This window comes from Pelophylax lessonae, assembly GCF_965119305.1.
Source record: "Pelophylax lessonae genome assembly, chromosome: 3".
Classification (NCBI taxonomy): domain Eukaryota; kingdom Metazoa; phylum Chordata; class Amphibia; order Anura; family Ranidae; genus Pelophylax; species Pelophylax lessonae.
This window is the reverse complement of record NC_138770.1, coordinates 931498-950532: the sequence shown is the minus strand read 5'-3', so window position 1 is coordinate 950532 and position 19035 is coordinate 931498. Positions and strand designations below refer to the sequence as shown.

The 19035-nt window shown below is 45.0% G+C and overlaps 4 protein-coding genes across 4 annotated transcripts in view; 1 reads left to right on the top strand and 3 right to left on the bottom strand.

Annotated features, from left to right (window-relative positions):
* Positions 1-19035, top strand: part of LOC309549119 (uncharacterized protein) — a 2919967-nt gene that overhangs the window by 2457457 nt on the left and 443475 nt on the right. The gene's annotated exons all lie outside the window — the stretch shown is intronic.
* Positions 1-19035, bottom strand: part of LOC309549117 (uncharacterized protein) — a 4285597-nt gene that overhangs the window by 3933748 nt on the left and 332814 nt on the right. Inside the window, 2 exon segments of the mRNA XM_082249155.1 lie at positions 7423-7629; positions 7709-7936. Coding sequence (XP_082105281.1) covers positions 7423-7629; positions 7709-7936 — 435 coding nt within the window.
* Positions 1623-4995, bottom strand: LOC309548639 (uncharacterized protein; the record flags this gene model as incomplete). The annotated part of the gene is made up of 2 exons (XM_082248608.1): positions 1623-2371; positions 4992-4995. The coding sequence occupies 2 exons, from the start codon at positions 4993-4995 to the stop codon at positions 1623-1625; spliced, it is 753 nt and encodes a 250-aa protein (XP_082104734.1).
* The window catches only part of LOC309549122 (uncharacterized protein), a gene marked incomplete at its 3' end in the record, with an annotated part of 313082 nt that continues 309776 nt past the window's right edge, over positions 15730-19035 (bottom strand). The window contains exon 5 of the mRNA XM_082249159.1: positions 15730-17387. Within this exon, the coding sequence (XP_082105285.1) occupies positions 15730-17387 (1658 nt within the window). The remainder of the gene's footprint in view (positions 17388-19035) is intronic.

Sequence of the window (19035 nt, the reverse complement as noted above, 5' to 3'; positions counted from 1 at the left end):
TAGGTAGTCCATGATACAGCTGTCCTTGGGGAACCTGTTGAGATCTGCTATTGTATGGAAAATAACTCATGGCCAGGACACAATGTTTTATGGCTTCTTCAAATATATTCTCTTTTCAAGACCATAGAATATAGTCGTTATCTCCAGGGTTAGTCAACAATGGCTTACCACTTTTTAACAACAAACAATGGAAACTACAAACCGGAGTCTCTTATTGAGTTTCTAGTGAAGGCCATAAATTGAACTTTGTCTCTGGGGTCATTCAGTTCATAATTCTTCACATGCAATATGAAAAATATGCCTATTACCATTACCATAGTCCTGACAACCCCCTACCCTGATCATTGGTATTTTTAGATATTTATTGCTGGGTGGACTATATATAATCTCTGTGCGCCAATATCTCCTTTCTCCATTATCAGATACACAGGATCTCCATCTTCCCTACTAACAGAACGGCGATCTGCCTTGTTTATATTGGCGGACAACTGTTCTGCCTCTCTCGGGAACGATTGCCGGGTACCAACGGACACCGCATCCGCCAGAGCCACTGATTGGCTCCTGCTGTGTCCAGGGGAAGCTGGGCGCCCGCGGCGCGTGTGCACGCCACAAACTCAAAAAAGCAGATGATGTACAGGTACGTGATTCTGTGCTGAACGTCCGCCCTACCGCAGTACATGTATGTGGGGTAGTCAGGGAAAAAAGTCTCCCTGATAAAGAGACTATGACCTGGTGGATTGCATGCAGAACTCCTGTGCCCAGCTGAGGACATTTAGGACCTCCTGTGCCCAGCTGAGGACATTTAGGACCTCCTGTGCCCAGCTGAGGACATTTAGGGCCTCCTGTGCCCAGCTGAGGACATTTAGGGCCTCCTGTGCCCAGCTGAGGACATTTAGGACCTCCTGTGCCCAGCTGAGGACATTTAGGGCCTCCTGTGCCCAGCTGAGGACATTTAGGGCCTCCTGTGCCCAGCTGAGGACATTTAGGACCTCCTGTGCCCAGCTGAGGACATTTAGGGCCTCATGTGCCCAGCTGAGGACATTTAGGGCCTCCTGTGCCCAGCTGAGGACATTTAGGGCCTTAAGATTGAAGATGTGGTGGATGACTCCTTTTGGTTTGGGAACTGTGATGGCCCCAGACCCGGAAATGCAGAGGACGTACAGGTATGTGATTCTGCGCCGAACGGCCACCCTGCTGCAGTACATGTACATGAACATGAAAACGGAGCCTCTAATATAAGTGATAATTCTTTGCCGTTTGAAACGTACATAAGGAGTGAAACATTTCCCGCACTCTGAACATGAAATAGGACGCTCGCCCGTATGAACTTTCTGATTTCTAAGAAATAAACATTTGTTTGGAAAACATTTCCCGCAATCTTAACATTAAAAAGGGCGCTTACCTGGGTGTAAGTAGGTGTTCTTTCTTAGTTAAACATTTCCCGGACCTTGGCACAAGATTAGACGCTCGCCTCTATGAACCTTCTGGTGTCTAACAGGTAAACGTTTGAGCGCAAAACATTTTCCACACTCTGAACATGAATAGGGAGGCTCACCTGTGTGTATTCTCTAAAGGCTAAGAAGGTTTCCTTAATTATTAAAACATTTCCCGCCCTTTGAACATTAACAGGGAAGCTCTCCCCTGTGGATTCTCTGATGGCGAAGAAGGTGTCCTTTATGATTAAAACATTTCCGGCACTCTGAACATGAATAAGGACGCTCACCTGTGTGTATTCTCAAATGCATAAGAAGAGTTCCTTTCTCATTGAAACATTTCCCACACTCTGAACATGAATAGGGAAGCTCACCTGTGTGTATTCTCTGATGTCTAAGAAGGTTTCTTTTATTACTAAAACATTTTCCGCACTCTGAACATGAATAGGGACGCTCACCTGTGTTTATTCTCTGATGGCTAAGAAGTTGTTCTTTACGAATAAAACATTTCCCGCACTCTGAACATGAATAGGGAAGCTCACCTGTGTGCATTCTCTGATGGTTAAGAAGGCTTACTTTATGATTAAAACATTTCCCGCACTCTGAACATGAATAGGGAGACTCGCCTGTGTGTATTCTCTGATGCCTAAGAAGGTTTCCTTTACGAATAAAACATTTCCCGCACTCTGAACATGAATAGGGACACTCACCTGTGTGAATTCTCTGGTGCTTTAGAAGGTTTCCTTTGTGATTAAAACATTTCCCGCACTCTGAACATGAATAGGGAAGCTCCCCTGTGTGAATTCTCTGATGAGTAAGAAGGTGTCCTTTTTGATTAAAACATTTCCCGCACTCTGAACATGAATAGGGACGCTCCCCTGTGTGAATTCTCAGGTGCTGAAGAAGGTTTCTTTTCTTTTTAAAACATTTACCGCACTCTGAACATGACAATGAATTCTCTCCTGTATGGTATAAAGAAGATTCCCTGAGATGAGATGGTTTCCCGCACCCGTTGGCACTGTCAGATATTAGAGAACTATGCGAAGTATCAGGAGATTCCAATGATCTCCTCCAATGGTGAGGTCTGTCATGTATATTATGAGGAACGGGATTTACTTCTGGAGAAGATGCCATGTCATTATCTTCTGTAGTCACATCTTCCTCCGATGTCCTTCTATTCCCACCACAGAGTCCGTCTGTCAGAAGACAAGAAAAATTACCAAGAGTTTTCCACACTCATATACACTGCTCAACACATTATAATCAGAGTATAGCATCAAGTCAGGGAAACTCCTGGGATATTCATCTGCTCAGTCAAGTAGCAGAGGGGGTTGTTACCAACAGGTGCACTAGATGGGCAACAATGAGACGACCTCCAAAACAGGAATGGTTTTACAGGTGGAGGCCACTGACATTTTCCCTACTCATCTTTTCTTAGTTTTTTTTTTCTTTTAAATCAGAAAAAGTTTTATTATAAAGAAAGAAAAGTCCATTCCATTCGGTACACAATATTTCTGCTTTGTACAGTCATAGACACAGCGATCGTAACCTTCATATATAGTCACTCCTGCATGTTTCCATTCCCCACCTCCACCGACTCCACCCACTCCCCCAACATCTCACTGACTCCACCCACTCCCCCAACATCTCACTGACTCCACCCACTCCCCCAACATCTCCTTGGCCTGCGCCCTATCCCGTTCCCTCCTGTTTATTCATTCCTAGGACTCATCCTACAGGAGTTAGGGAGAGTGGGATGAAGAGTCAAGTTCAAAGTGGTGGTTGCCAGATGGACTTTTGTTGGGACTGTAATCTGTTCTCTCAAGAAATGTGCAGGAGAGTTAGAGAAGGAGAGTTGCATCACGCTGTACAAAAGGTCTGTGTCTGCTTAACAGTGAATGGTGCAAGTGTGGAGGGAGAAAATGACGGCCCAGGGCACGTGGATCGGTGTGACGGGGGCCATGTTTGTGCCAGTGCTATACAGACAAATGTTGACGGTGCAACTAATGACAGCGGGACACTTTTCCAAGACAGTATGGTGAGAGTTGTCGGTACAAATGCTATGAAGAAGAATGTCGGCCATGCAATGTCTGACAGCGGGACAATTCTCCTAAATAGCAAAGTGGGTCAGTTGGGCTGGAGAGATGGAGGTGCAACTGAGGCCCAGGTACAGACAAGGATGGAGGATGCGTGCGGATTGAAGACCACGATCTGCTTTACAGTGACTTTCATGCTGGCTGAGTTGAGTTGGAGCGGCAATGAAAAGGTTACTGTACTGCGCTGGAAAGCGTGCGCTGGAGAGATCTGCCTGGCAGGAGGAGCCACCGCTAAAGAATCAGCTAATCTGGAGTTGTGGGTGGAGACATCCCCCACGCACAGCCAATCTGGAAAGAGGAAGGGAGCCTATAAATTACATTTGCTTTTGGGTGGGGCTGAGAGGGAGACACGTGTGTGGAGGAGCAAGATGGCGAATGCCGGAGTGAGCCGGAATGCGGAGGCTATCCCACGTGTTGGCGGAGATCCTGCAGAGCAGACCGGAATGTCGACTTCTACCCTGTGGGACACTAGGGTACGATTGGTGCCCAATGGAAGACTGGCGTTGTGTACCGGAGCAGGTGTGGAACACTTGGGCCTGGTATGTATTCAATGCCTAAATGTTACCATGCGGATGCAAGTGTGTGGCCAGTGCGGGCACTGTGGCAATCTGCTGCTGCGGGCGGAGAAGAGTGAAGGTCAGCCCAGGAGACTGAATGTGACATGGGAGACCGGGGTCACTCGTGCTCTGTTAGCCTCTGAATCGGGACTCTTCGTGGGCAGAGGAAGAGGAGTGCTCAGGGTGCTGATGGAACTGGGCTCAGTAACATCTGCCAGTGCTACAGAGTGCCACATGAGAGAAACCTGTACTTCCGAGGCTGTGTGCATGCAGGTAGTGAGGGCCGGGCAGCGGCCACCTGATGTACAGAAGACTGCAGTGGCAGACACCAGGTCTGCTCTAACAAAGGCAAAGGGGAGTCGATGGCCTGTGGTGACCAGGGCTGTGAGTGTGAGCAGCGAGGAAGAGGCCGGGGTTATTGATGTGGGGTCTCCTAGTTTCCAGCATCGCTACGGATCCTTGGAGGAGGGGATCGATGTCTGTAAATCAGAGGAAGAATAGTCACAGATCAGCAGAAAGGGCAAATGAACCGCTCCAGTGATAAGGTAATCCCAACCATCAAAAAAAAGGATCCGCAGTCCAGGCAACTATAATGTATAGAGAGAAATAGCCGCACTCCAACTTGAAGGTGAAAAATATAAAATCTGTTTTATTCGTATCCAAAAGATAAAATCAATTCAAAGTGTATCCATCAGCTGATGACGTATGCACTACGAAACGCGTACAGCGTGTCGTGTCACTTCCGGTTTAGACACGAGATCGAGGCTTGGACCGCACAGCGTTCGGATCCATTCTTATATACCTGTTTTTATCTGCTCAAATGTGAGTACCTCTCTTTACATGTGTGTTAAATAAATACCTTACGGTACTACACTATGTCCCTTGTTCTATTTTCTGGCATATACTCATGAGTGATACCGGTGGGTACTCTGGAACAAACCATTACTGGGAGCTTAAGTAGGAGCCACAGGAAGGGATACCTTATACTAGGACCATCCAGGTTTCCAGTAGGACGTTTCCATCTGGACGCAAGTGGACATCGCTGGGCTGCTGGACTTACTTTAATACACCCGCTATATACCCCTGTGTGGGGTGGGTGTTTCTGGTAAATGGGCTCTCTTACCAGAAAGGATCACCTAGGGCTGGGCGATATGGCTGAAAACTGTATCACGATATCAGTGTTTCATATCGGTCGATATCGATATATATTGATATTTTTTATTACCCATTTAAAATAAGGACCCTAGGGTGAGAATGCAGGGCGGCGGGCATGGTGCAGGAGAATGCAGGGTGACTGGCATGGTGCAGGAGAATGCAGGGTGACTGGCATGGTGCAGGAGAATGCAGGGTGACTGGCATGGTGCAGGAGAATGCAGGGTGACTGGCATGGTGCAGGAGAATGCAGGGTGGCGGGCATGGTGCAGGAGAATGCAGGGTGACTGGCATGGTGCAGGAGAATGCAGGGTGACTGGCATGGTGCAGGAGAATGCAGGGTAACTGGCATGGTGCAGGAGAATGCAGGGTGGCGGGCATGGTGCAGGAGAATGCAGGGTGACTGGCATGGTGCAGGAGAATGCAGGGTGACTGGCATGGTGCAGGAGAATGCAGGGTGACTGGCATGGTGCAGGAGAATGCAGGGTGACTGGCATGGTACAAGAGGATCCGGGGTTGTGGGCATACTACAGGAGATGCAGTGCTGTAGGCATGGTACAGGTAGACCATGCCCGCAGCACTGCATCCCTTGTAGTATGCCCGCAGCCCTGCATAACGGCAGGTAGTGAAGCTGTTTCACTTACCTGTTCCAGAGGCGCCTTCGTTTTAAAAATGGCGCTGCCCGGCGCCGATACGTCATCGCGCACGCGCCGTCACCGCTCGTGTAATTTCGGCTATTCCCGGCCTCTCCCGAGCGGTGGCGGCGCGTGCGCAATGACGTGTTGGCGCCGGGCGGCGCCATTTTTAAAAGTTTAAACCCGTCGGAGCGGACTTTGATTTATCGTGCAAGTTTCCTTATTGCTATCGAGGACGGGACTATCGCGATACCTATCGGTATCGTTTTATCGCCCAGCCCTAGGATCACCCAGCACCCCACCACTTGTCACGGAGTCACAACCCCCCCTTTAATCATTCACTAGAGTGTTGTCACCTATATCGGATTGGGGATTATATACCTGCTTGTGGTCACTGCATGTGACATATAGACTGTTTATTTATACTGGACTTTTTTCTGCGGTGTATACTGTTTACTGTTGGCACTTTACATCACCCTGATATCACAATACAGGGCTGAACTGTTTTTTATAAAGACACTATTGCACTTTCTCACTAGCACTTTATATTTGCATGGATTTCTGATACACTTGTCGAGTGCTATTTGTTGCTCATTGCTATTAATCACTATTTATGTACTTATGCACTAGCCACTTTATACAAACACCTTATATATTGCACTTGGATATTATACATTATATATTGTGAGCATTATCATTTACATAAGGATTGTTGATTTTTGTCACTTATTTATTTATGAGCAACTAGTATTTTATTTAAAAAAAATTTTTTATAGTGCACTAGCACCAATTTGATACATTTGGTTTACCATAGGCAGCGCCACCATCCCTCCTAATGATACAACCTTACCCAACCAAACATCAATAGGTAATAATGTGATTGAAATGATGACAATTTTATTGTTTGGAACATGACGTTATATTGAGGAATGGAGATGGACCTTTCATATGGTGTGCAGTATCTCCTCCTCATTTGTTTGGAACCAGACATTAGACTCAGGCATGGGGCAGAAGACCCAAAACTCATAACCTAGGTGCCTATATCATGCACATTTTTTTTGCCAGCCGAATCCCAGAATCTCCATAAATCCAGTCTAGAGACATAAATTGTGTCTGCAGCACAGAGAAGGAAGATTATCCGAGAGAAATACAGGAATACAGGACGGGGAACACAGCTCAGGAAAGTGACCAGGGGATTACAGACTGATATCACCCAGTCCCCGCCCTACTCTGGACCAATCAGTGAGCAGTATGGGTGGAGGAATGTATTTAGTGTTAATGACCCACCTGTGCTGATCTCTGTAGGAGTGTCCTCCTCTATAAATGTCCCCGTTATTCCATCCTTCTCCATAGACTGCTGATCATCCCTCACATACCTCTCTTCTTCTTCTGCTTTAACCTCAAATTCTATATCGATTGGATCTCCACTCTAAATCAAGAAAATGAAAGAATATCATCTGTAAAATATAAGCTTTATTATTGTGACATCACATAAAAATACACACATTGTCTCCATGAGTCTGTGTTTTATAATCTCTGTCTCACCAACCTTGTAACAGTGGGGGATGGTGTGACCTTCCTGTGTGGAATCCCGGGAATACAGAGGACGGGGACATCTCTCTGGTGGGTTCCTGGTATTAGGTGGCTCCATCATATCCTTGTGTCCTTCTGAAAATTCCTCCATCACTCCATACTCCTCATCCTCCTCTTTATACTCTTCTTTAACATTAATATTATCATCTCCGAGGTTTCCACTCTGAATAAATAATAAAACATTCATTGTAACAAATATACTGTATATAAATCAGAACTACCAATCATTAACAATCATCTACCTGATGATGGTGGGGGATGGTGTGACCTTCCTGTGTGGAATCCCGGGAATACAGAGGACGGGGACATCTCTCTGGTGGGTTTCTGTAGCTGGATGACTCCACCATGGTGCCCTGGTACAGATCTTTGTGTTCTTTTAGAAACTCTGACTCCTTCATCACCCCATCCTCATAATCCTCCTCTTTTATCTCTTCTTTAACCTCAACTTCAGAATCTCTCAGGTTTCCACTCTGAATATATAATAAAAATGACATCAATGGTAACAATGCAGATAATGTACAGATCCTAATGATACTATCAGTGATTGTTACTCATCTACCTGATGATGGTGGGGGATGGTGTGACCTTCCTGTGTGGAATCCCGGGAATACAGAGGACGGGGACATCTCTCTGGTGGGTTCCCATTACTGGATCCATCTGTAGGAAACACACACACTGACTGAATACATTGTTTCTATGTGTTTATCAGATGATGGTGGATCTAGGTGGATCCTCCGTACTGCTCTCTCCTTTACAATAAAGTCTCCTCTTACCCGGTGATGTGAGGGGCGGCTGATTCTCCATCATGACGTCCTTGTAGAGATCCTTGTGTCCTTCTAAATACTCCCACTCCTCCATGGAGAAATAGACAGTGACATCCTGACACCTTATAGGAACCTGACACACACAATGATACAGTCACCATCCAGACACATCCCTTGTCTGTTACTGGATAATGTCCCAGAATTCCCAGCACCACTCACCTCTCCTCGATGATCTCTCTGGTGACTTCTAGAACCTTCTTTGTATTTCTCTATTCTATCAGGGAGGGAGGTGGAGGCAATGTGATGGTCATATGATCCCCAGACTTCACAGGAGGAAAACTCTAGATCTGAACACAAATAGTAAAATCAAATGAAATTCCCAGAATCCTCCTCACCTCACCATTCAGGTTTCCATTTGATTAAAGCCCCACCTCAGACTGAGGTATAATTTACCCACACAGGACCCCCCCCACTACGCAGGGTAAAAGTTTGTTGCAGACATTCTGACATCATAACATACAACGCAGGACCAACAGATCCACTTTGCTAGTGAGGATGCCAAAGGTCCGCCCACATCCTAAGAGCATGAGAAAAAAAAGCCAGATGGATGGACATTGGGGGAGGAGCTGTGAGGTCAGTGTGATGTCATAGGACATATAGACTCTGGATGGAGGGACATTTAGAGAGATTTGAGGGGCCCTTTAGATGAGGATCCTGTGCAAACCAAATCATTGTTCCTGGGTGCCTCCCACTTCTCCTAAAATGAAGAGTGAACTTTGACCTTTACCATACAGAAATCTGTCAGGAATGTGTGAAAGTAATCTCTCATGTGAGCAGGTGACGTGCGGAGGAACAGAGTGTAAATAGCAGACAATTTTCTCCAGAGCTCCTAATGGTAGGGATGGATTTTGCTGCGTGCTGGTGCCGAGTTTCCACCCCCCAGGGTCACTGCAGGTGTGGAGAAATGCTGTGTAAGAGGATATGAAGGAGAGATGAGGAGGAGATCCAGGAATCAGGATAAAGGTCAGGACAAGCAACAGACGAGCGCATCCAAGAGATGAAGCCGGGGTCACTACACAGAAAATCAATCCAAGGAAACAACAGGCAGGACGAGAAATAGCAAGAAGGAGCTCAGAGACAAATGAGAATATTGCTCAGCCAATGGGAGATTATCTCAGCATGACTTACATAATGAAGAAGATGAGGGGGAGGGGAGGAATTCACTTAAGGTGACCATAGATACATGGAAATTCAGCTGGTTCAGCAGGGATCGTCACATTTCCATCCATGTGTGGTCACTGCCGGATAAAAGACACTCCAATAGCTTCATCACTGATTTGTGTATTCTGAGAGCGGAGGAGCGCCCCCCATTGTCAGAATACAATAGTGCAGCCAGGAGGATCCCCCTCCTATGTATGGATGGGGGAATCGCTTCAGTTTTTTTTCACTCATCACTCTGGCTGAATGATAAAACGGAAACATGTATGGCCAGCTTTATATAGTAAGATATATTATTCATCAACTGATCCCCCAGAAGGGGTTAATCTACGTATTACCTCCTCTGCCGCGCCAATTCCTGCATTGTCTTCTCTTTCCGTCCTACCAAATGGAATGTCCTGTCAGAATCTGACATCACTTCCTGTCTGCATTCCATAGAGACTTCCTGTCTGTATTCCATAGAGACTTCCTGTCTGGGTAGAAGTGAGATCACCACCTTGTGGACCTCAGAGGTACTTCAGCCCTGAGAACCGTCTGGTAGTGTGAACACGGCCTTGTGCTGTGTGTGTATGTACTGTATATCCTTTCCATTCCTCTCCTCCCTGAGTGTGTATGAAGAGGCGGAGCTCCTGCTGGAACAGCGGTCGGAGGAGGAAGCCGAGTCTAGGAGGGAGACTGACAGAAAGCGCAGCAGACTTGCAGGAGTGAGCGAGGAGGATCCAGTTCCTTTGCCATCGGAGGTGAGAAGAGTGTGAAGGATTTTTGAGACTCTGGTAGCTGAAAAGCTGGGAGTCATATTGCTCTGGTGAGTGGGGAAGCACTATTAAGGGGGCGCCCTCACCATCACATGTGTAAGAGGTGGAAGAAGGCGTGGCTACACTACAGCTGGCACAGTTTGGAGCACGGAGCACTTTCACACCTTATCAACTTTTCATTCATTTGTGGACTTTTTTGGAGCAACAGAACTTCGTTGAAGTAGATGCAAAGTGGATGCAGTGGACTTGCAGAGAACACTATATTGAGCAAAAAATATTGTATGATTACATGAATTTGCACAGGTTATTACTTTATAGAAAATAGTATAAGATAATGAAGTAGGTGTAAAGTGGAAGCAGGAGATATTCAGGGAACAGCATCTTGAGCACAAAGCACTTTATGTTGTATATGAATTTGCACATGGATCAGTTTACTTAATTTATTGATAAACACCATAAGATGAATGAAGTAGGTGTAAATCTAGACCTAGGGAACATAAGGGAGGTGGAGTGTGGAATCCTCCTATCCTCACAGAGCACCTTCCAGGTTCTCCACTCTCCTCCCTCTCATCATTTGAAGCTCACTGTATACGTCTATTTTCTCCAATCTCCTCTAGAATTGTTGCGATCTATCGCCCCGCTGGACCGGTATTACCTTTCCTTGATGACTTCTCTGCCTGGCTGCCCTACTTTCTCTCTTCTGAAATCCCCACAATCATTCTCAGCAACTTCAACATCCCTGTTACTACGAACACTTCTGCTACTTCCAAACTTCTGTCTAACCTCCTCATTTGGCCTGAAGCAATGGATACACAATGGATAGAGGCTTCTACTCACTCTGGTGGCAACACCCTCAGCCTTGTATTCTCCCACCTATGCACTCCATGCATCCTCTCCAACAATCCTCTCCCTCCCTCCAAACACCACTAGGGATGGGCGAGCGGTTTGGGCCGAGGAGAACTTCACCAATCACCCAAATTTTCTGTGCGTTCAGTGTTTTCATTTTTTTACTATTTACATCCCGCAGAGCGCACAATCAATAGGTTGTTAAGAAGGGAGACAGGGAAGCCTGGCACTGCGTCCTTAACAACGAATGAGTCATGAGCTGTCAGTGGGCTTCCCCAGAATGTAAAAAAAAAAGAATTGCTGGCAAGAAAAAAATTGGGGAAAAATCGGCGTGGGGTCCCCCAAAATCCATACCAGGCCCTTTGGGTCTGACATGAATTTTAAGGGGAAATCCATGCCAAAATGTAAAAAAACAAATGGCATGAAGTCCCCCAAAATCTATAACTGACCCTCATCCGAGCATGCAGCCTGGCAGGCCAGGAAAGGGGGGGGGGACGAGCGAGTGCCCCCACCTGAATCATACCAGGCTACATACCCTCAGCATGGGGGATGTGCCCCAAAGCACCTTGTCCTATGTTGATAGGCACAAGGGCCTCTTCCCCACAACCTTGGCCTGTGGTTGTGGGGGGTCTGCAGGCAGGGGGCTTATCAGAATCAAGAAGCCCCCTTTAACAAGGGGGCCCCCAGATCCCGCCCCCTGTGTGAATGAGTTTGGGGTACATTGTGAGAATAAATGAGGCTAGGAGCCCATTTTTCACAATTCCTTTTATAGAAAAAATAAAAAAACAGTGTCCTCCAATGTAGATCCATCGTCATTCACGACGCCCAGTGCACCTCTGGACCCCAAAAAAAAAAAAAAACACTCTGCCCTCAAGGAATAACAGTCTGACAGTACTTAAAAAGGTAAGGAGCAGGGCCACCTGGTGACATTATCTGGTGGCCCGCCCCCTTGTGATGTAACTGACTGGTGCATGCTGGATCAGTGACATCATAAGGGGCATGGCCACCAGGTGACATCACATGGTGGCTCTGCCCCTTACCTATTTAAAAACTGTCACCCGGCGGAGCAGACATTCGACAGTCAGCCTTCCTTGTAGGCAGAGTTTTTTTTATTTTTTTGGGTTGATGTTGCAGCGGTCGTTGTGATTGACGATGGATCTACATCAGGGGACATTGGTTTTTTATTTTATTTTTTTTAATAAAGGATTTTTAAAAAAACGGACTCATGTCTTTATTATTGACACTTTTTTTTGGTAATTGAGGGCCAGGATCTGGGGGCCCCCTTTTTCAAGGGGGCTTCCAGATTCCGATAAGCCCCCTGCCCCAAAGCACCCCCCCATGTTGATGGCATGTGGCCTGGTATGGTTTGGGGGACACTCACTTGTCCCCTGTCCTGGCCTGCCAGGCTGCATGCTTGGATAAGGGTCTGGGATGGATTTTGGGGGGAAAGATACGCCATTTAACATTGTTGTTATTATTTTTAACAACAATGGCTGGGAAAATCAATTTAAATGTAATTTTTTTTTTTCTTTATAAATGTCAGTTTTGCTGTAGCAAGTTCTATACACAGTACAGATACACCACTTTATAGGCAGACTAAGGGGACTCCCCATGCACTATATTTAAAGGGATTTTTAATTTAGTTTTTTTTTTTCATTGTAAGCATTAATTAAAATCACTGCTCCGTTAAAAATAAAATTTTGTAAAAAAATAAATAAATAAATTTGCATTGATAGTATCAAAAATGAAAAAATTGTTAAAAAAAAGAAAAACATGCACAGAGAAATTTCTGGTGTTGGGCGAACACCCAAATGGACAATGTTTAAGCCGAACCATTTACCCATCCCTGCTCCCTGGTTATCTCTCGCCTCGACTATTGCAACTCCCTCCTCATTGGCTATCCCTCCTTCAGCCCATCATGAATGCTCCTGCCAGACTCCTCCACCTTACAAACCACTCAGCATCTGCTACTCCTCTCTGACAATTCCTCCATTGGCTGCCACTTACCCAACAAATTTATATTAAAAATACTAACAGTAACTTACAAAGCCATCCACAACTCCGCCCCTAGCTACACCACTAACCTGGTCTCAGTATGCCAACCAAATCATCCTCTTTGATCCTCCCAATATCTTCTGCTTTCTAGTTCCCTTGTCACCTCCTCCCATCTCCAGGACTTCTCCCGACCCTCTCCTATGCTGTGGAACTCCCTACCCCAATCTGTCGACTATCTCTTACTCTATCCACCTTTAGGTGTTCCCTGAAAACTCATCTCTTTAGAGAAGCATATTCTAGCCCCCACCTAACAACTGTACTTTTATTTTCTCCATCAGCCCATCCCCCACAGTTATTACCTTTTGTATCACTTGACCCTCCCTCCTAGATTGTAAGCTCTAAAGAGCAGTACCCTCCGATTCCCTCTTGTATTGAATTTTATTGTAATTGTACTGTTTGCCCTAACATTGTAGAGCCTGCGCAAACTGTTGGCACTTTATAAATCCTGTATAATAATAATAATATACGACTGCCTAGTCCAGCCTCTCTCAGCCAGGGTTCCTCCAAAGGTTCCTAGGGGCTCCTTGTCACTTCCTTGGGCTGTATATGGAAGTGTAACCTACCAGCCGTTTCTGGATACTGAAGTCTGTCATCATTGCACCGACAAACACAATTTTTTTCATTCGATAGATTTTTTATTCTAACTTTAATTTTAACAAGAGTGCAAAAAAAAAAATGAATTAAATGGTAAAGGAAGAAATCCAATTGGTCAGGAAAATGACTTGTCTGGAATGTGGAGGCGGAGTCGGTAATAATTTGTGTACAATACAATACACAACGTGTTACATTATTATAACAAAGTATTGTAGAAAAGATCACACCATAGAAAATGGGGGAAAGGAGAAAATAAACCCGGATATGAAGGTGACATTTGTGTACGAGGAACTCCTTAACAATTACCACCATTTTATTCTCCAGGGCCTCTGCTTTCAGAAAATATATGTTTGGGGGTTTTATCTAATCTTCAGGCCCAAAATCAGCATTTTACCATGTGTGCAAAAATAATGCAAACACAGCTCTGGCAGTGAAAGGGTTAATGAGAGCTAGATGGGATCACTCTGCTGTGATCACATTAGAGCTCCCCCTAGCTGCAGCCTGGTAATAACATTGCTGGAGGACTATTAATTTATCTGCTCCATACTTCCCATCTTTATATAAACGTCTCCTGACATTTAGGGGTAAATATTAGAACATTTACATAGCAATTCTCTCAGTGACAATGGATGAACATTCCTTCTGTGTGATTGGGGAAACAATGAATTATTAGGGGATTTGCTGATCTGGTTGAATATTTTCCATGGATTTAAAATGGAAAATGTTGCATTTGGACACTAGATGGCGCTAATTGCTATGATACTGAGCACCATCTAAAGGCCAAATGAGGTAATTTTGGTTTTAAATCAATGGTTGGTTGAATCCTGTGGTTTTATTTTATTTATGTCCTTCAATGTGTACTATATTCATAAATGCATAAGTATGATCACAGGGATTTGTATGACCCCTCCCCCCGACATAGGAAACTAAGGGGTTTATGCAAAGAATATGTTGGGTGAGTGTGACAAGCATGTGTCCAGCCGTGACAAATTCTGGCCGTATTCTAATAAACACAGTGATCTCCTATAATCGTCAGCTCCAACTAGTGGCCATAATGAGGTATTAGTTCCAAAATACCTCAATCAGAAAAATAGTTCAGTACCGCATTATGGCCACTAGATGGACCCAATGATCAGAGGAAATCACTGAATGAAATAAAATAAGACCAATATTTGTCATGGATGAATGAATGCTTGTCATATTTGTTCATTTATTTTATAAAAACTAAACATGTAAGTGAGGTGGTAACTATTGAGCCAATCACTTCATCAAACCACACATAATATCTCCCTTCAAAGGGAAAACAGAAATTATTTACAGAAAATCAAACAGTATAAATATTTTCCAACCAATAACCTCCACCCAGACAAGATATGTAGAAATATAAAGACAAGCGGTATTACCTCTCGTGCCGCACTCCGCTAAGCCACCCAAACCCACACAGGAGCAAAGGAAAGAAGTTCTCACCTAGTTTATCTCCGAGTTCTCCTTCCTTCCTGTTGGGGGATGGGAGAAGGATGGACTGAAGACAGAGAGACACGCTTCGGGGTCACCACTGGTAAGTAGAGCCTTGAAATGAAGGACATCAACTTCAGAATTTCTGTCTTGTCTGTGTAAAGTTTACTGATAAAGATATATGGGATCTCACAGCTTCTAGCTCTGTAACCCGCTATATCATTATCAGTAACCGTCACACAGACAAGCAAGACATTCTGAAGGTGATTCCTTCATTTCACGGCTCTACTTACCACTCTACACCCCAAAATTTACTCAGCCAATGAAAAGCCAACACGATACAACACTTCATCCATGTCTCTGGTCATCTCTCATCTCCTTATCAACTGTTTCTTACATGATGAAGATCAGCCATGGAGTATATCTGAGGTGTACATCAGGGTGTGCTTCTTCCCCACATGTCCAGCAACATTCATATAGAAGACATTTCCCGCACTCAAGGCACTCATACACCTCGAGGGTTGTGTGGGATCCCTGATGTACAGGAAGACAGGACTTCAGTGAGGAACAATTCCCTCACTCAGGACAGGAAAGCGGCTTCTCCCCCGTGTGAGATCTCTGATGTGTGGAAAGACTGGACTTCCGTGAAAAACATTTCCCGCACTTAGGACAGGAAAATGGCTTCTCGCCTGTGTGAGATCTCTGATGTCTGGAAAGAGAGGACTTCTCTGAAAAACATTTCCTGCACTCAGAACAGGAATACGGCTTCAACCCCATGTGAGATCTCTGATGTATGAAAAGACTGGACATATAAGAAAAACATTTCCCGCACTCAGGACAACAATACGGCTTCTCCCCCGTGTGAGATCTTTGATGTATGGAAAGATCGGACTTCTGTGAAAAACATTTCCCACACTCAGGACAGGAATACAGTTTCTCCCCCGTGTGAGTTCTCTGATGTGCGTGAAGATTAGACTTGCCTGAAAAACATTTCCCGCACTCAAGACAGGAATGTAGCTTCTCCCCCATGTGAGATCTCTGATGTGTGTAAAGACTGGACCTCTGTGAAAAACGTTTCCCACACTCAGGACAACAATACGGCTTCTCCCCCGTGTGAGATCTCTGATGTATGGAAAGATCGGACTTCTGTGAAAAACATTTTCCACACTCAGGACAGGAATACCGTTTCTCCCCCGTGTGAGTTCTCTGATGTGCGTGAAGATTAGACTTGCCTGAAAAACATTTCCCGCACTCAAGACAGGAATGCGGCTTCTCCCCCGTGTGAGATCTCTGATGTGTGTAAAGATAGGACATCCGTGAAAAATATTTCCCGCACTCAGGACAGGAATGCGGCTTCTCCCCCGTGTGAGATCTCTGATGTATGTAAAGATTGGACTTCTGTGAAAACCATTTCCCACACTCAGGACAGGAATATGGTTTCTCTCCCGTGTGAGATCTCTGATGTGTGTGAAGATGGGACTTCTCTGAAAAACATTTTCCACACTCAGGAAAGAAAAAAGGCTTTTCCTCCGTGTGAGATCTCTGATGTCTGTAAAGTTTGGACTTCTCTGAAAAACATTTTCCGCACTCAGGACAAAAATGAGGCTTCTCTCCCGTGTGAGATTTCTTATGTGTATAAAGATGGGACTTCTGTGAAAAAGATTTCCCGCACTCAGGACAGGAATACGGCTTCTCCCCTGTGTGAGATCTTTTATGCACATTAAGAGCATATTTAGAACAGAAACATTTCCCACACTCAGGACAGGAAAACGGCTTCTCCCCTGTGTGAGAACTTTTATGCCTATTAAGTTTAGATTTAGAATGGAAACACTTCCCGCACTCAGTACAGGAAAACCTCTTATCTGTTGGAAGGACGGCACTGTCCCTCACAGTCTGAGGTTCCTCAGGATAAGAGGAATACGATAGTCCGGCACCGTCCCTCACAGTCTGAGGTTCCTCAGGATAAGAGGAATACGATGGTCCGGCACCGTCCCTCACAGTCTGAGGTTCCTCAGGATAAGAGGAATACGATGGTCCGGCACCGTCCCTCACAGTCTGAGGTTCCTCAGGATAAGAGGAATACGATGGTCCATCTACACTGTGTGGTGCCGGATGGACATTTGAGGTAGCCGGGTTTTCTCCTGGACTATACTGTGTGATGTCCTCATCTTCTACTTTACAGTCTGGAGACAAAGTGAGACAATCCTCTGAGGTTTTCCTCATCTCCCATCCATCTACTAAAATAGAAATAAAAAGATTATTACTAGACATCAGCAGATTGGTTCCCCTAAACCAGGACTCCGCCCACATCAGACAGATTTGTCTCTGAGGATCTTACAATTCCCCCTTAAGGTTACTTATAAATGAGTCCTCTGATCTCCTACCAGTTCATTTCTTTATTCATGGACCTTAGTCAGAGAGTGAGGAAACAACGAGAACTGTCTTTTATAGGAGTGACAGTGATGAGGGGATTATAGGACGAGTGCCCCCCTCCCCCTCTATCACTCATTGCCATCTTCCTAACACAAGAAGTCCCGCACTTCCTTATTTACTCCATGATTTAGTCATAAATAACAGCGGGGCTGAGCCCCACCAGAGGTCAGAGAGTGAGGATGGGGGAGAACAACCAAGACGAAGACTGGACTGATCCTGAAGACCACCATCATTGGGTTACTGACTCCTCCCTCATTATCACTTTCTGTTTAGGGTTTCAAAGTTTGAGGATGTTATCACATTATTATCAACATGTAAAAGTCTGTCCTCCAATAAGATCATCAGATATAAAATGTCCAGCTGGTAGAAAATAGGTGTAACAAAAGAGAATCCATATTATGTGTATATATAGCAGTGGGAGGAGGGGAGAGACCAGAAGTCAGCACTATGTAATGTACAAAATATTGTATAAGATACAACATATAGGACTATATAGTATTAGAATGATGTAATGTACAACATAGAGTATATAGTGCAGGGGTCCAGAGTATGAAATGTACACCATAGAGTATATAGTGCAGAGGTCAGGAGTATGTAATGTACACCATAGAGTATATAGTGCAGGGGTCAGGAAAATGTAATGTACAACATAAATTATACAGTGTAAGAGTCAGGACTCATAAAATTGATATTTGGTAATCAGTGAAGCCTAAATGCTCACATGAGACAAGTTGCAGAGGTCTCCTGAGACTGAATACATTGTTTCTATGTGTTTATCAGATGATGGGGGATCTAGGTGGAGCCTCCGTACTGCTCTCTCCTTTACAATAAAGTCTCCTCTTACCCGGTGATGTGAGTGGCGGCTGATTCTCCATCATGACGTCCTTGTAGAGATCCTTGTGTCCTTCTAAATACTCCCACTCCTCCATGGAGAAATAGACGGTGACATCCTGACACCTTATAGGAACCTGACACACACAATGATACAGTCACCATCCAGACACATCCCTTGTCTGTTACTGGATAATGTCCCAGAATTCCCAGCACCGCTCACCTCTCCTGTCAGCAGCTCCATCATCTTCTTGGTGACTTCTAGAATCTTCTGCATGTTGTGTCTCTCAGGTTTTAGGGAGTCACATGGAGGCACTGTGATGGTCATATGATCACCTGACTTCAGAAGAGGAAATCGCTATATTGAAGAACCAATAGGAATATCATGTTAGAACCCCAAATCCCCCTCACCTCTCCGGTCAGGTCTGTGTTTTATTAATAGAGATAAGAGTGATGTCATGTGACCTCCCAGAATCCCCCTCACCTCTCCAGTCAGGTCTGTGTTTTAATTAATAGAGCTATAAGTGATGTCATGTGACCTCCCAGAATCCTCCTCACCTCTCCAGTCAGGTCTGTGTTTTATTAATAGAGATAAGAGTGATGTCATGTGACTTCCCA